General features: G+C 43.9%; 2 protein-coding genes across 2 annotated transcripts in view; one reads left to right on the plus strand and one right to left on the minus strand.

Moving 5' to 3' along the window:
• Positions 1–1,139: 1,139 nt before the first annotated feature.
• mtmr9 (myotubularin related protein 9) lies at positions 1,140–8,753 on the minus strand. The gene is made up of 11 exons (XM_061091076.1): positions 8,717–8,753; positions 8,163–8,347; positions 7,065–7,173; positions 6,811–6,936; positions 6,536–6,709; positions 6,214–6,431; positions 5,943–6,104; positions 5,631–5,772; positions 4,549–4,769; positions 4,272–4,423; positions 1,140–1,622 (listed from the first exon to the last, which is right to left on the minus strand). The coding sequence occupies exons 2-11, from the start codon at positions 8,342–8,344 to the stop codon at positions 1,459–1,461; spliced, it is 1,650 nt and encodes a 549-aa protein (XP_060947059.1). The 5' UTR covers positions 8,345–8,347; positions 8,717–8,753; the 3' UTR covers positions 1,140–1,458.
• A 6,545-nt stretch (positions 8,754–15,298) lies between these two features.
• Positions 15,299–18,157, plus strand: part of xkr6b (XK, Kell blood group complex subunit-related family, member 6b) — a 41,275-nt gene continuing 38,416 nt past the window's right edge. The window contains exon 1 of the mRNA XM_061091835.1: positions 15,299–15,861. Coding sequence (XP_060947818.1) covers positions 15,299–15,861 — 563 coding nt within the window. The remainder of the gene's footprint in view (positions 15,862–18,157) is intronic.

The raw sequence follows: 18,157 nt of genomic DNA on the forward strand, positions 1-18,157 counted from the left end.
ATGTGAACTTTCCCATGACACAGAATTCAAGTAAACAAGTTTGTGTTTACATTAGCTGAATATATTAGCATCTTTTCACACTTAATATTAAGACATCTACTGTCTTTGACAGCATCTGCTGGTGAGCACTTTAACAGAAAAGAATGCTAATTGCAAAATTATAATTAGACGATAATCATGTTTCCCATATTGAAGTTTAGTATATTGGCTTCACACATTGAATAATTGAAATGCTTTTCAGACAGAGTGCATTAGCTTTGAACATTACACCACAAAACAGCAGGTATGCAATTTGATGAACGATGTATTCGAACGCAACCATGTTTGTATAATATTAGCAACCAATCTATAAAGTGTTCTTTAAAACAGCATCTCACATGATGCAGACACATCTCCATGTGATTACCAGCTGATAATCAGGGGGCGTGTTGACGTAACCATGACAACAGTTCTCTACCTACCCTTGTTTTCCACATTTTCCTCTCAAACATATTACAGTAGTTTACTATTATCCTTGATTAGATTGGAAACAATGGCGTTTCAAAGGTGTGAGGTTTTATCAAATAAATCTTTCTATGTTATTAGTTTGTGTAAACTCAGTGTTCATGCTACTGGAATGTCAAAGTGATGATGAGACAAACGTACAACAATCAGGATATTTTGTTCAGCATCGTATTAAACAAGCATCTCATTGTAAAGCACAGTGGGTGTTGACCCTTCCTACGCTTATTATATCATCTGAACGTGTAGCAGCCACATGCTGCTTTACAGCAACCTATATGTTGCCATAGTTACTCTGCAGTGCTTCAGCTGCATGTACATTCAACAGGATGGTTAGAAGAAAAATGTATAGCCTGACGGAAGTGAACCCCTCATACTGTCCTTCCAATGCCCCTGTATCTCTTGCCTCGACAAGATAAATGCCCATGAACAGTCAGGAGTCTAACGTGTAGGTTTTGGGATTAAAAGGCCTCACTCACTCAACATATCTGTGTGTGAATGAAAGTCAGTGAAGCTACTTTCAGACATACACTGAATCTCCGAAGGAGGTAAATGTCCGAGTCAGATGCTCCTCACATTCTTTCCTAACAACCTTTCCTACCAGCCCGCAAGCAAAATACAGCAAGAAGATGTCTGGAGAATTTGAGTGGATGTTTATTTACTAGCATGCAACGGACACAAAACTAAATTAGAAACAAAGTAGTACTTCTAGAAAATGTCTATTTGGAAAGACAACTTTTCCTGACCCAATGTTCCAGTCATTTCCCAGAATTACAGCTTAGAGGAGTTCACCTAGTGGAGTCGTAGGGTCTATTTCACTTCCCTTTTTCATGTGGTCAGGGACAAAAAGTAAAAACAATCAGCACAAGAAGCCTAAAACCAGACTGAATCACATCTGCTTTTATATTTGTATATATTTTTTACATTTTCTACCTCCGTCAGTCTCTGTCACACTCGCTATGGTGTTTGAAGCAGAGGATCTTCAGTTTCCAACTGGGCCAGCTGCCTGCGGAGGCTGTTTACTTTGTTCTGCAGCTCCTTGTTGTATTCGATTATATGAACCATTTCTTCATAGGCTTCGTCCAAACACTTGGGGGAGCGGTTCCAGCGAAGGAACACACCTACGAGAGAGGAGGAGAGCACTGCTGGTAATCATGACAGACACCATTATTTCATAGAAGCGGTTTCTTTCATTTCTATTGTGTAAATTACGCCCAACCCACACATGATGTGTGCAGTTACTGTAAACGTAGGGGATAAATATAAAGCAAAATTAGTATGAATTCCTAGACACACTTGGATGGACTGTGGTAATAGGTGGGAGTATTTTGTTACACTGGAAAGAGGAGTGACTGCAGAGATGTGCTGAATGACAGAAATGTACAACACAGTGTCGCAATAATAGCCGATGGCTCAAATGACCCTGAGCACTGAGGACGGAGCCAGGACAATGAAACACTTGCAGATAAAATGTTTTCACTGAGGCTTGGATGTCACCTTATCTCACCTATTACGGAAATCTCAATTACTTGGTTATATTGTTTACCGATCTGTGTAATCACAAAGAATCACAAAGAAACTCGTTGGGTGTTTCGCGGATACATACCTCCGCCAAGACTAACGCCCTTTCTCGCCACCACGCCATGTCAAACAGTGTTTCCCTTTAATTATCTAGACTGTGGCCGGCCGCCATATTGTACCAAAAATCTTGTACACTTGTAATAATATCATCCTTCCACCAAGTTTTGCCATTATCCTTTTAGAAGTTTTTGTGTAATCCTGCAGGCAGACAGACTAAATTAAATTATAACCTCTTTGGCCAAAGTATTAAAAAAGAAAAATCATATACAGTTAAGTTTATTTATGAACAATGACTCATATTAAAATAGCCATTATTAATTAATAACCAATTATCCAGCTCTAATATTTCGCTGTTCTGTATTTTGCACCTGCGAATTTGAAATGGCAGGTTCAATTTCAGTTCACTTGGTGCATCTGGCACAAATATCATCACATGAGGGAGGGAGCTGGGGGAGGGAGTGTGTCCCTGTATGACAGTTTTTACTGGCAGGGTTTCACAATTAATAAACACCTAATTTTCCCAGTAACAGATCATTTATTTCTTAAAAGGAACAAATGAGACATTGACTTATATGTGTCAGAGTTATATATGTTTTCTGTATTCCTGGGGGAGATCTACGTAGTTGGTGAAGAGGAGTGCCCTAAGTGCAGCACAGACATTTCAGGAAATATATGTGGCTTGAATTCTAGTAATTTTTTTGTAAACACCATGAAATCCTCATCCGTGTCAACAGCAAGAGGTTTTAACTTCCATTGTGGTCTTTTAAGTTGATCCAGGAGAGAGTTTTATTCTGCTTCATTCTGCTTCAGTGCATCGCTCTCTATGAAAGCGCTGTGTTAGCAGCCTTTCTGTTGCACTCATGCGCTCCAGTCAGCTTTCCTACGTTCCACATCATATAGAATGAGGGTGTGACTCCACGGCTTTAGGGCAGGAAAGGGGCCCCTGACCACAGAAACGTCTGAACCCAATGACCCACCAATGTGTGTACGCCTAAACCCACCCCCGACTTTTTTCCTGTATGCTTTCCGCTGACAGGAGCTTCAAAATCTTCAGCATCAACTTTTTTTTTACTATCACAAAATCCTTAACAATTGAAATTAACTAATCTAAACAATTCCCGATTTTTTTTCCACAACCATTAACTTTGCACAATGTGCAGGTACCCCACCCCCTATGTTTGCAGAATTTTTAAATGGTGAAAAATAGGTATTTATTTATATATAAGGGTGGTAAATAAGTGTCAAATGTAAGAATGCATTATGTGAGAATGTTACAAACCAGTTTAAAGTGAGCCACAGGACTATGATTAGTGTGCATTTGACTAAACTGAACCAGTGACCCAGCACCACAGTCACTCTCCAGCTCAGGTGTCAGTGAGGAACCCATCTGTGTAACCTCCCATCAAAAAAGTCACATGAGCCAAATGGACCACACGGGAGCTTCACCTCTTCGTGTCACACTGTCACATACCGTGTTGTTTATGACATCTCAGGTGGTTTTCTGTTGCAAAAGTTTCAAATTTCCATTTAAAATAAAAATGTATGAATGTCTGTGAGTCTAAATGTAACTTTGATGATCAACTTCTAATGCACTGTGTATTTACTGGTAACACTGGTGCAGCATCATTAAGTTTATCACTGGTGCAAATGGTGAAAAGAATGCTGCCCCCGTCTGGTCAGAGATCAGAATGTCTGAGCAAAGATGTAATCACAGATGAGACGACCACAGCAGTTTTCCCTCTCATTAATCCTGACAGTGAGTGTCAGTTACTGACCTACTCACCCTTGGTTTCAGGTTTGAGCCTGTCTTCAGTACAAGCTTAAGCTCAAAGCACGAATCTAACCCTCAATGTCATGAGAACTATTGTGTGATGGTGTAAACAAAACAAAATAAAGACAGAGCCGGCAGCAGCCACGTCGCACTACAGACACACTCCCCATGTGGCCATGTGGACAACATATGCCAGCTACAGCAGATCAGCACTGAGGCCCAGCCAGAGCAAAGATATTTAGAAATAGATTTAAATACACATTCGAATACAGCATTGGAATAGAAGTGATATTTAAACATTTCGACTCCCCAAATTTGTTCCAACAGACTTAATCTTCCTTTTTCCCACCTCATTGTTACTGCTGAATCCTGTGGTTAATCTGGCATTTTTACTTATTGCACGTCTTTTGAATCGTACCTTCCCATAGCAGCAGGCTCTGAGGGGCCACAGAGGGCCAGATCACCAGACTGTTGGCTTCATAGAGCGGGTAGGTAAGACGCTCCAGCTCCTGGGGCCGATTCACCCATGACCACAGGGACACGGTCTTCTCAGGCAGAGATAGTTTTGCTCTAAGAAAGGGTTTTGTAACAGTGAGTCGAAACACAGATCAGAGTGTAAATATAGAAAAACAAAATGAACCAAAAGCAACAGCATATGGCTGATATGTAGCAACTTCAGTAAACTTCAGACTCACTTTTCGGCTGCACTGTTTCCCAGGAAAGTACCAAACTGAGAAGCATAGGCGTGTTCGAAGAGCAGCACCAGGAAACTCTCGCTGAATTCAAAGGAGCAGGGGAACTGGCGAAGGATCTGCCACACACAGTCCAGGAAGAGCAGGAAGACAGGCGCCTCTTGGCGGGACTTGTTGTTGGAGTAGGCTGACTGGGCACAGCGCTGCTGGAAGGGGTGACCCGCCTGGTGGTCATACAGGTGAGAGGGATTATAGGAAGAAATGCAGAGACCATAAAGATGCTGACTGGACTGATCCCCATACCTATTTTGAAGAATATTACACCTATTAATATGAGCTTTTGTTAAGCAGGGAGCTCAAATTTGAGTAACTCATTCTAAGCAAATGCAGATATTCATCATCAATACAATTGGAAACATAACTAATTGTATTGTACACGGTGACAAAAAGATTGTGAACCCTGTATAATTACTTGGTTCTCTGAATTAATAAGTCAAAGTGAAAGCTGACATTTTTTAAGATAGTTTTGCATTTCTATCTTTATGGAAATAAACAATTCTTAAATGAAAGATCATAAGCCTTGACGAGAACTTTTTACTTAAATTAAGCTAATAGGATAATAAATGTGTAATTTAACAGATCTAGATTAGATTCTTTTCAAAAAGAGGCTGGTAGACCATCCAATCATTTCATCTGGGAAGAATAGAATAATTGGATGAGCTTTTTACAGCATTGCGGCTTCCACAGAGGACCGATATATTTCTCTACGATGTCAGAGATTTTCAATTACCCATTATTATTGAAGCCTAAAAGGATTTCAAAGAATGTGACAAAAGATTGTTCTGCTTTGAACCACAAGCTGGAAGGGGTTTCGACGAGCTGCATGTTTAACATAACGACTCACAACGAAGATACAGATCCACAGTTAAAATACCTGAAACCTCCCATTAGTCAGTTAGAAACAAGAAAGTCCTCTTGCCCATGTACACTATGTACACAACGCCTAAAGATACCATGACCTGGATGACGGAGAATCTTCACAGATTGCCCTTGAGTGCAGTACATTAAAGTTCAGAGAATCTCACCTGGAGCCACTCTCGCTCCACCAGGGCCTGGAAGCCTCTGATGGTCCTGCAGGCTGGATCGAGGATGATCTGAGCCAAGGACGTCACCTGCAGAGTCGAGTCTGTCCCTTCTGTACCATGAACGAGCACCGATGCTCCCTCCCTGAAACAAAAATACAGTTTCTCACAGTGTCACTTGCTATTCTAGTATTTTAAATAAGGAAAACAAAATGACTGCTCTTGTTCACCAGGTACAAGAGCAGATGAATAGTCATCTGGGAATTTACTGGTCCAGGACTAGTACAACAAACAAACCAAACTTAGTTTGCTGACCTGTCAATACACTGAGCAGCCAGACAAGCAGTGGTGAGGATCTCCTTGACATGAGTCTGCCAACTGGAAGCCTCCAGTTTGCTTAACCAGCGGTCCATGCTGTGTGACTGGTCGTTACATGCTTCTACCAGCTTAATCAGACCCTCCTGGAGGACATTAGCCCTGGAAATGACAGAGGTGTCAAATAACTTAAAGAGATGTCTGAAATGTACAATTTCAACAGTGGCCTAAAGGAGTCAGAGCAAAGATGAGTTACTATTCAACCACACACCTTTCAATGGTCTTGTGGATCCTCCTCCACTGGGGGTAGTTAGCCTCAGACTCAAACCCTCCACCTCGAGCTTTGGCCTGCTGAGCAATATTGATGGTGCGCGTGTCGATGATGTAGCCACGTTTTCCGGGCCGCAGAGTGGCGTTGATCAGCTTTTCGTCTTCCTTACACCGCCGCCCATTGGTTCCAGTCAGAGGCTGTCCTGCTCGCATCATCACCTGAGAGTGGAAGTGATTTGAGCCGTCAAACAAATGAGATCCCCAAAACATATTCAGCAACAGAAACAGTCAGAATCACATAAAGTCGATTTCTTTGTGCTTACCATGCCATTCTTTTTATGGTAATAGCTAAGTACTGGAAAGCGGCCACTGTGACGAAAGGTAGCTACTTTTCTTAGTGTGTCGTCATCGATGTCTTTGGGCACCGCCACTAGAGGGGGATATGTCGGGCACACGGTAAAGTCCTTGTTGACTTCACTCAACCGCCACTCATCAGTCTGATAGAGGGATGTGCAGAAGAATATTAGGTATTGAGCTAGTAAAACAGAGTTCTGGGACATTGAAATGTGAAAGCTTTTGTCACAATGCATGAACATACCATAGACTCCAAATCTTTGAAGGCATTCTGTGGAAGGAAAGAATTCCAGCCATCTTCTATGACCTCAAACATGGGCCGGTAAAAGTAAGGATACATCAGGGGTGGGGAATCAAGTGTGGACAGGGCCTAGAGATGTAGAGAATAAAGATGTCACATTGGTTAAGACACATTTCAAACCAGGCCAATCTTTCTAATATTAACGGGAAACAATGAGGCGTAAACAGGTACACATCTGTGCTGCCTGCTGTTTTTACCTCAATGGAGCTGGAAACGTTGAGACACTCCTCCATACCGGGGATGTCCAACTGGATCACCCTCAGGTCTTTGCATTTGACAATAATGGTTCCTAGAGAACCCACAAATCTGAAAGTGAAGGAGAAGATTAGGTCTCAATGAGTGAGCACAAGGACATCAACATCAAAAGAGAGACACAGAGGCTCAGTGTTTTCTCAAAGCAAACATTCCCTAGTGTGAAATACCGACACTCTCCACATTCCGTGCATACTCGTTTTAGCCTCACGTAGATGCCAACCGTTCCATTCATACTAATGAGGGGCTGCATCGGTCTGGCATTCCAAGCATGTTTACCTGATCCCACATTCCCTTCACATATTGCAGCTGAGGCATGTGCAGTTGACACACACAGTCAGTGTGATCACAAATTTCGGGCTGCAGCCAGACGTGTCCCTACTGGACATGGGTGGATGACAACATTTACATCACAAGGACAATAGCTGGTCAGCACCGGCCGACACGGAAAAACTATCAGTTGACCATTTGGGTTAACTACTGTAATATCAAACTTGCCTTGTAAAACCAAACTATATAATGTCATGACTTGACAAAATGTATAACCAGAAGAGTCTAGTAGTGTTAAAATGTATCTTAATAGTGGATTGCATGTTGCTTGATCAGGCAACATTTAATGCTCAGTGTGGTTTACATCTCTCCACCCTCCTCTACCACACACGATCAAATGTCAGCTTGTGGAAATCTCTGAAGTGAAGAGTCAGATTCAAACTTCCTGTCAACACAGTTTCAGAGCCTCTATTCACTGTAATAAATTGGAGCAATAAAGAAAATTCATAATAGCGGTGAGTCGCTCAGAACTGGTGCATGCATGAACACGAGATGGCCCTGAAATGTGAGGCTTAACCACAGACAATTTCCTCCTTTGGGTTTTTTTTATCATATAGTCTTTTATAAAGAGGCCTCACGATGCAATTATTCACAGTACATCTAATTTTTAATAGTCTGCATCTTTGTGTGAACAACTAATGAAGCTGCAGAGGGACATTGACAGTGTCTGGAAGCGGTTTGAAGGACAACAGTGTGAACCAGAAGCCCATCACCTCTTCTCTGTGGAGTCTATGTTGGAGTGGAGCAGCCACAGCTCCTCCGTGTTGTCCTGCCTGGAGGAGAGAATGAGGTGGTGACCAGTCAGACACAGGGTCCCCTCCACGGTGGGCATGAAGGGCCGGTGCAGGACCACCCCGTCCACCCGGGGGGTTTTTATCAGCTCTGCAAACTCCATGACCTGAGGAAGGAGACCGACACATTAGCACAACGCCACCAGCTGCTAGCCACTTAGCTGAGGCCACTGCTGCTGACACAGAATGACACACGTCATACCGAGCTAAACAAATACAGTGGGAGTCGATGTCAACTCGAATTAAATCAAAAATACAATGTCCGTCAGCTAGCCGCAGTTAGCTTGACCCAGGAAATGAAGTGGCTAACGTTAGCTAGCAAGCTAGCCCTGACAGAAGGCGTAATAAATAGCCGCAGAAACAGTCTACGTCATTTAAAAAAATGTGTCAAAATGTTAACACCATACGAGGGGGAAATGGGCCGCACAAATATGTAAGTTTTTACATAATGCTAAAACGATCTATTGAGAATTTACCCGATGAGCTTTACGTTTGTTGTGGTTGTCGGGCGAGGCTGGTACGTTCACAAAAACATTCCGAGTGGAAACAACTGACGTGAAGTGTGGATCCGGACAATTTGTTAACAAATGGAGAAAAAGTACTTTAACATCTAATTATGTGTGTTTTCTTAATGTAAATCAAATACGCGTATAGTTATAATTAATAGTGGGCTAGAAGACCTTAAGATGCGATACGAATGTTTATGAATATGTTGTCCAATCTCCTACAATAATTTTTTTTTATTATATATATATTTTAATCAATACTACAGATGCCATTATTTCATACACACCTTCACCAGTTATTTGAAGAAGTGATGTGCTTTATTAAATCGCATCCATCGCCTGCTGTGTATGAAACGTGTTTGTGCCACTAGGGGGTCACATTGGACCATTTTTGAGTCGCTCGACTGCAGGGACCTGTTGTTCAAATCCAATATCTGGATTTCTTGTCTGGACTAGGATACATTCCGCATGATTGTGAGAAAAAAAAGCTTGTGTCGGTCAGGTAAAAAGAAAGAGTGGGTGTTCTTGTTGCAATACACAACATTTCAGAGAGGGTTCAAGGGGTAAACGGGATTCAACCCGGTGATGGAGGATTGTTATTTAGACTAAGACAGGCCTAAAATGCACTTTCCTGCTTTGTAAACATTGATAGAATAATCAAGGCGAACAGAAAGCACAGAACAAACATAGAGATTGCATTATAGCTTGAATCCCTAATAATAGCATTTGTGTTTATTCTTAAAAATGTGGGTGCAGTATGGGGAAAAGCTGTTGGGGACAGGGAGGAGGCCTGCTCACTAAGCACATGATAAGAAAAGGAAGGGCAAATGGCTTGGAGGAGGCTATAGCGTTCCTGTCTGTATTAAACACATATTTGTCAAGACTGTGTGTTTGTGTGTGTGTGTGTGCCTGTATGTCTGTGTGATGTATTGCATATCAGCACAGTTTTTGCTTCACTTGCAGCCTGTCTGGACTTCACAATAGATGGTTTGCTCCGGGCCCCTCCAGCTCGAGCCCCACGTCACCGAGAGACAACAGGAGCTCAATTGAATGTGAAACCCAGCGTTGCTTTACAAACCAAATAACTGCCCTTCGTCTCAGAAAAATCTGCTTTGCTGTTGCTTTTTTTGTTTGAAAGAATATGAGGGGATACAAAAAAAATGGCTTTCAAAGCAGATATTCACTTCACAGCCCAACGCAGGAAATGATAAAGTTACCTCAAGCCCATGTTTTATTTAACAGGATCCTGAGACAAATGTGTTGGTGCTGGTGAAGTTGAGTTTGTTTCTTATTTCTGCTGTAAAAGTTTCAGCAGTGAAATGGTAACTTTTATGGCAGCAGTTGAATATTTAAAGAGATAAAACTTAATCCTCTGTCTTGGAGGAATTCAGGGCAACATATAAATCTTGTCAGACACAAACCTTGGTTTATAGAGATTGACAACCAGTCATCTGTCAATCTGTACTCGCACACTTGCCGCACATCATAGTTTCAACTTTTACTTATACAGACAAGATATTTCTGGTAAGTCTTATTGTGTGTACCCAAACCTACACCATTACTCACTAACATTTCATCCAATCTCCAATAAATCCAACATCTCATCCATGATTCATTCCCTGCCTTTAACGTCCTGCTCTGAATGCTTGTTGAATTCCCATTTATATGTGGTTTTATGTTTTATTTTGGGCATGTCCAGTGAATCAGAGCAGCCTGTCATGCCAGATAATGATGACTCTAACGTGGGTGCAGTGTCTCATACCAAATATGACATATATACTTTTTGATGGCACTTTGACGTTGGTACAAAAGTAAGGAAAACTGCCAAAAAACCCTCGATATAGTCCTTTGGTTGAGATTTTTTATTTGAATTTGGCTGTATCGGTTGATGTGGTGGAACAGTGGTTAGCTCAGTCTTTTTCAGCAAAAATGTTCTGAGTGCAAACCTGCTAGGCCAGGACCTTTGTCTTTGGAGTTTGCATGTTCTCCCAGAGTCTGGGTGGGTTTTCTCTGGGTACTGTGGCTTCCTCCCACAGTCCAAAGACATTATGGTTAGTTTAATGATTAGACTCTAAATTGTTTGTATATGTAGGTGTGAATGTGAGTGTGATAGGTTGTTTCTGTGTGTCGGCTCTGTGATGCACTGGCGACCCGTCCAGGCTGTACCCCACCTCCCGCCCAATGTCAGCTGGGATTAGCTATAGCTCCCCTGGGATCCTCAATGAAAAAGCGCTACAGACTAATGTATGTAATAGTCATATTCTTCCTTTCTTTTCCTTTTTTTCTCTGTAACCTTTAAATATTGCTCGGCCGAGTTTTTTCTGAGACATTAACATCGACTGCATTTAACACCTCACTCCCCAGAGGAGGAAAAGAAAATGTTAAAATCTTCCTGAGGGATTTATGCAATAAAGTACATTTACGTCATTACTGTACTTCCTGTATCTGTACTTTAGCCAAATACATTTATTTCCAGGCACAACACCACTACTATTTTCTTTTATATACTATAATTTATCAAATATCTGTACTTTTTACTCAAACCCCATTTTTAACAATGCATTGTGTTCAAATTGTTTTTTTTATATTTCTAAAAGTAATCAGTAACAAGAGGGGAATCAGTCCATTGACCCAATCAGATCAGCCATGACTCAGCCATAATGATGAAATATAGAGATTAACATTAGGGAGTTGGCAACACAAGTGAATGTGATACTAATAATCAATTGATGAGTATTTATTTTAGCTTCATGGGTTTTTTCTCAGCTGTAGGTGTTAGTAACCTGTCAAAAGCCTTGTCTGTTTCTGGCCAATTGCAGTACACTCACTCACCACTCATCATGGGTTGAAATAAAACATTAGATTTTTATGACCTGTGTTGCATAGGGCACCCCGATGAGATTTGACGGGAGCAATAACCTGCTGAATGTTGTTTAGTACGCACCACACCGCTTTGAGATGTCTCTAGTGTTCAGCAAATTTCAAACCTCTAGTGATCTCCTTGTTTCCAGCGTCAGAAACACGAGTCAGTTTCTCTTCACTGTAAAATCCACAAATGAGGAAGAGAACATGCACAAACTCCACGTTTCGCTCCTTAGATGTAGGATTGATGGCACAGTTGTAGTACACGCACACGCACGCACACACACACACACACACACACACACACACACACACACACACACACACACACACACACACACACACACAAACTATCTGATTTATTTAGCTGGCTCTCTTCCCTCTATGCTGATCACTTCCTCGGGGGCCCCTCTGAGTTTTTCCTGTTTTCTTTTAAGGTCTTCTTTCATCCCTCTTTTCTCACACACTCACATTAGGCCTGTGATGTGTTTCTCTTTTGTTTAAAATGAATAATGCCATTTTGTTTGCCTGTGATGCAGCCTGTGACAAATTTATTTTAAAAGAAAGCGCTTCATAATTTCCATTGATGTCATTTGATTTGATTGTTTTCACTGCTGCGGGCCGTGTCTGTGTTAAACTGCCTCCCATCTCCTGTGAACAGCACAGAGCCGTGTCTGCTCTGCTGCTCAGAAGGCATAGCACAGGCCTAACAGCCCTGAGGAAGATATGAAAATCAAGGCTACCACTGAAACTAGTTTCATGATGTGCCAGTCCCTTGCACATAACCATACTCTCTTGTGCGCATTCGATCACTTTTAAAGATTTTTTTTCTGAGTTATGCAGCCCGGAGGAACGGCTATGGCCTGATTCTTTTCATCCAGCATCACAGTGACTTTTGCTGCATTTCTGAAACAAAAGACTGCCCTCACCCACTGCTCACCAACCAAGATATAGGAATTCACCATGACAAGTTTCGGTCTTAAAAGGCAAACTAAAAACTTTTGATGCGTACAAGGTGTTTATACTTGTTTATACCTGCATATAATTTTGAGACGCGTCACTCAGGTTTACAATATTGTCCCATCAAAGTTTACAGTTGTGAAGTGTAAAGTTGTATTAATTGTATTGTAAGTCTGTGTATTTATTATTTATTCAATCAAAGCATGTAAATGTATTCATACACAGTTATACAGTGAATTTACAGGGCCCTACAATCTGTTGAGTCAACAGCATTCTCTATCCCTAGGCCCTCCATCCACGTTAAGAAAAACTCCCCCTGAATAATACCACAAAAAGAAAGAAACATGTATCAGCATTCTCTCCGGAGAAAGATTGGAAGCAACTGTTTCAATCTTGCTAATTTTTTAAATCATATCATGTTTTTTTTGTTTTTGTTTAATCTTACTCTGAAATTGAACTAAGTCAGATTGTATAAAAGGAACACAATTATAAAGAAGCATAAAATGAAAGTACTAAAAGTGTGCTAGAAGGTACGGTTTTGAGTAAATGTACTTGATACTTCCTACCCCTGATGAGTGTATCATATTCTTATATTGTATACGTGCGTGTAAAAGAGAGAGAGAGAGAGAGAGAGAGAGAGAGAGAGAGAGAGAGAGAGAGAGAGAGAGAGAGAGAGAGAGAGAGAGAGAGAGAGAGAGAGAGAGAGAGGTTCTGCACTACTTCAGAACTGGACAGCTCCCATAAAATCCACACTCCAGACCAGGGCGGGCGGAGCGGAACAGGACATGATCCAATCAATGGATCACGGTGGATGTGACCCTGCATGGCAGCTCTGTGGGCACAGTCTAATCACAGTGTTGTTGGACCTGCAGCAGACTCACCAGCTCTTTGCTTTGCACATGCTACCCGAGGGGAGAGCGTCACTTTTCAGCAAAACACTTAGCCCCTCGGCTGCTGCCGGGAAAAGGGAAAAAAACTGCCGCAGAAAGGAGAGGAACCCTAACTTGTCTCTTAGCAACCATTCCAGAGAGCTATAGATTCCCCTATAGATCAATTCTGTGTGTGGTGTGTAGAAGTTGCCTGTAATGATTGCCACAGTATGTTTGATAACTTGCAACATGCAGACTCTTCGTGGTTGATGAAGGTAAATATAAAGGACTATTACCAAAAATAAATTAAGTTTACGCAAATAAGTTTACGCAAAATTGAAGAAAATAAATATGTTTGAAAACGTACCCCGAAGGTCCTGATTCACTTGTTCAGGTGGTTTTAAGATGACCGAGTCACAGATTTAGGTGTGCACATTCAAACATGGTTCCAAGAGTAATTTTTAAGGTCATGAAAGGTGTATGGATGGAGGAATGGATGAGGGGATGTATGGATGATTTAATAAATATCAACAAAGAATCTGAAACCTTCCCGAGGAACACACATTTCTCTCAGATATATCACCACCAGATGTTTGAGACTGTTCCATGGAAAGGGAGTTAGGGGAGTCAGGATACAATGGATGAATTGGCACAATAAACTGAAACAAACTGACGTGGGAAAATGGTTTTGGCCCAGATTTGGCCGACACTGCCACACTGTCCTTCAGTCCACAGACTGCATGGAATGATGTCAATTTGGTGGTCCACTCCTATCTGCCAGCTCTGGGCCACAAAAGCCATATAGCAATACCACTTGTCAACCAAAGGTGACCCGAATCTGTCTTGGCCACATTCACCATTTGTGACATGGGCCGCTTTAGGTTCTCATCCAGATGACACCTTGCCTAGATCACTGCTTGTTTGCCATAAAAGGTCCACGTTTGTTTTGGGATATTTGGGCCACATTAGGCTCTATTTTGCTCAGGCAACAAGAGGCCTGACGGGCCACATCTTCTCCTAAAGTGACAAACATCCTGAAGGGATTTGACTGGACACACACAGACCTCAAATAACTTCCCCTCCTCCAACCCTGACTTCTTTCCCAAAGATCACCAACCATTCTTTACAGCAACACAATCTTTGCATGATGCTTTATTTTGTTCCCACCTCTTCCTCCCAAAGTGACTCCACCCTGTGTCACTGTGGCTGATGCTAAACACCAGGAGTGACTTCTCTTGTTGGTGAAGAGAAAAGTTGCATTACATCATGCACTCCCCTTTTTAACGGGGTTGGGGAGGGGGGCTTCAAACGAGACACTAGATGGCAACCAAGTTGAGGGGGAGAGACAGTGAGTGTGTGTGTGAGAGAGAGAGAGAGAGAGAGAGAGAGAGAGAGAGAGAGAGAGAGAGAGAGAGAGAGGAGAAGTGGTGGTGGTGGGGGCGAGTTACGTCGGCGTGGGACAGTGCAGGGACGGACTGCTCCTGACTCGTAGCTCGCAGCTGGAGGAGAGCTGCAGAGAAGGGGGGAGAGACGGGGAGGAGAGAAATGCACAGGTGAAAAAAAAGGCTTGGTGGAGCACAGTTGGATGCACGAGTTACGGATCATCCCGAGCAAAAACTTGTAGATTCGATTCTCGTCGCCCAGGTGAGGACACATCTGCAGTGAAGGCGACGCCAGGAAAGATGCGCTGCGTCCGCGGCGCCGCCACCGGGGCGCAACCCGCCGACAGACAGACCCCCCGCCGCGCGCTGACACCCCGCTGCTTCTAGATGGCTCCAACATTCGGGGTGCAAAACAGGTGTCAGGGAAGTGTCGTCACGAACCCCGGAAGCCGGAGGAGGTGGGAACATCAGAGGGAAAGATGGCAGCGAAATCCGATGGTCGCGGGGTCGTCACCGGTTTCGCCCAGCTGCACAACCTGGACGAGGTGGTGGGGACGGGAGAGGACGACACGCGCAACAGCAGCTCCTTCCACATCTGCCACTGCTGCAACACCTCGTCCTGCTACTGGGGCTGCCGGAGCGCCTGCCTGCACTACCTCCGGGAGAAGGGGAAGGCGAGGGACGCGCCGCGGCCAGCGCCGGAGCAGCGCCTCTGGCTGGACTGCCTGTGGATCATCCTGGCGCTGCTGGTCTTCTTCTGGGACGTGGGCTCCGATCTGTGGCTGGCCGTCGACTATTACCACCAGCAGCACTTCCTGTGGTCAGGCCTGACCCTGTTCTTCGTGCTGGTGCCCTCGGTGCTGGTCCAGATCCTGAGCTTCAGGTGGTTTGTGCAGGATTACACTGGGGGCGGGCTGGGCTCCGTGGAGGGGCTGAGCAGCCGGAGGGCGACGATCTGTCTGCAGAGAGACAGGTGCTGTCGCCTGTCTGTCTGGCTCTGGCAGACCGTCGTGCACATCTTTCAGATGGGACAAGTGTGGAGGTAAGGCAATAACTTAAAAGTTGAATCTTCCCAAAGAAACAACCCGCTAAGCACCATGTTTCCAGCTGCTCTTACTCGATCCATTCCCAACTCCACCCGCTCTCCTCTGGCTGTCACCTGGTGTAACCCGGTGCTGTGGACACGACCGGAGTGAGAAGCAGCACCGAGCTGATGCCTCCTCCTCACTCTCTCTACCGGGCTGTTCGCTATCACACGGACCCTTCGCTTTACACATAAAGTTGTATATAAATGAACACGATACATATAATAAAAACATATATACTTGTGTTGTTTTCAGTGCAGATGTTTGTCCACATCTGCACCGAAAACGCACCGCTGTGTTATTCTATCACAGTGCGCCATTGCGCTTGTGTGTGTGGTGGAGGAGGAGGGCTATATACTTGTTCAAAGAGGGACAGGTAGTAGCCGGAAGCTTGCGTGTGCGTGCGTGTGCGTGCGTGTGTGTGTCTCGCCGCTCACACACTGTCGCCTCGTTTCACCCCGCTCCTCCTCTCCCCCCCTCCCTCCTCCCCGCGTCCAATACTCCAACTCTGCAACTGGAGGCCACACGAGCATCTGTTTTTTTTTGTTTTTTGCTTTTTTTCCCCCACAAAACTACCCCCCCCTTAGACATGATGTCATCGATTCCTCTGCGACGCCGTGGTGCGTGTGGTGCCCGAAATTCTCGCGTTGTGGCCAAAACCCAAAACTGATGCGTCGCGGTGGAGGAGGAGGAAGGGGGGGTTGTGGGGGGGGTGCATGCATGCAGCTGCGTCGGGATTACCGAGGTTGCGCGTTTATCCGTGCGTAATCTGTGACATGTTTCGGCGGCTACATTACATTACAGTTGTAAAAAAAAACGTGAGACACGGTGCTTGCGGTCTCTGCCTCCTGCGTGCAGACTGTGCAGTCAGCGCTTCTGAGCAGCGAGTTGTTTTTCCCTCTTTGGTGCAGACAGACGCAGTGGCTGGCATTTAGAGGAAGAAAGTAAACGCATGACGGCCGCTCGGAGAGGGCCAGCACTGCCAGAGGTGAAAAAAAACGAAAAAAAACACAATCTCATCCTGTCGATCAGGTTTACTTCCAGGCGACGTTTGTGGTGTCTGTTTTTTTTTGCGCATCACAGACTGAGGCTGACCCCTGCTTGTTTTTTGACACCAGCTTCCTCACACACATGGATTACATGATGGTTTTGTGCGTTTTATATCTAGACATTTGTGCCAGAGGCTAAACTTCTCCTTTTTGCAATACACAAATCACGCCACAGGCTTTGAAACGAGACCCCCCCCCCCCCCCCCCCTGTCGTCTGGCTTCACCTCACAATCCTGTCTTGAGATAAGCCTCATTTCCTTTGCTTGAAAAGAGCATCATCACTCTTCATCCTCTCTCCACATTGGTTTCTCCCGTGGATCAGACAATCCCACCGAGCGTTTCTCATCCGACTGGGTTTGAGCCACACCTGAAGGCTGCTGTGTGGATCAGCTGCAGATGTATCGGCTCAAGTTTATTTACTCCAGTGTGGTCCGATTGATTATTTGTGCTCATATCATCTGTGGTGGAATGTAGACAGAGAGAGTGCTGTGATAAGGGGCCTGGAGTCCCAGGCATCGGTTGTGGTTACACTGATTGATGCACTAAATGGTAAATGGTCTCTATTTCTCTATTTTTCTAGTCTTCATGATGGCTCACATTTTTGCCACATACACACACACACACACACACACACACACACACACACACACACACACACACACACACACACACACACACACACACACACACACACACTCATACAGTGCAACACTTTCTCTATCACACGTCACTCACCAACGGCCACACAGCCGTCAGGTGCAATTCAGAGTTCAGTATCTTGCCCAAGGACACTTAAGCAAGCGGAATGGGGGAGACTGGGATCGAACCGCCGACCTCCTGTTTAGTGGATGACCCGCTCCACCTCCGCCCCTTATTATACAATTAAACCTTTGAGTAAGAGCATCAGTCCGAGACGGTTTTCTGAGGAGGAGAAGATCCAAAAGTCAGGATACGAACATGACACGTTATAGTAATAGATTCTTTGTCACAGCCCACTTTTCATGTGTGCCAAGTATACAATATGTCCACCATATTGCTGACATTGTGTTTCTATTGTAGCCCATAGCTTAACACAAAGACCGCAACTTAAGATTTACAAATATAGCAGTAACAGTTACAGACTGAAGATCAACCAAATTGCATTTAAGTAGAAGAAACTCAAGCACTGAAACGGGCTTATAAGGACCTCGAGGAAACATAATCT

This window comes from Limanda limanda, chromosome 18 (genome assembly GCF_963576545.1).
Source record: "Limanda limanda chromosome 18, fLimLim1.1, whole genome shotgun sequence".
NCBI classification, from domain to species: Eukaryota; Metazoa; Chordata; class Actinopteri; order Pleuronectiformes; family Pleuronectidae; genus Limanda; species Limanda limanda.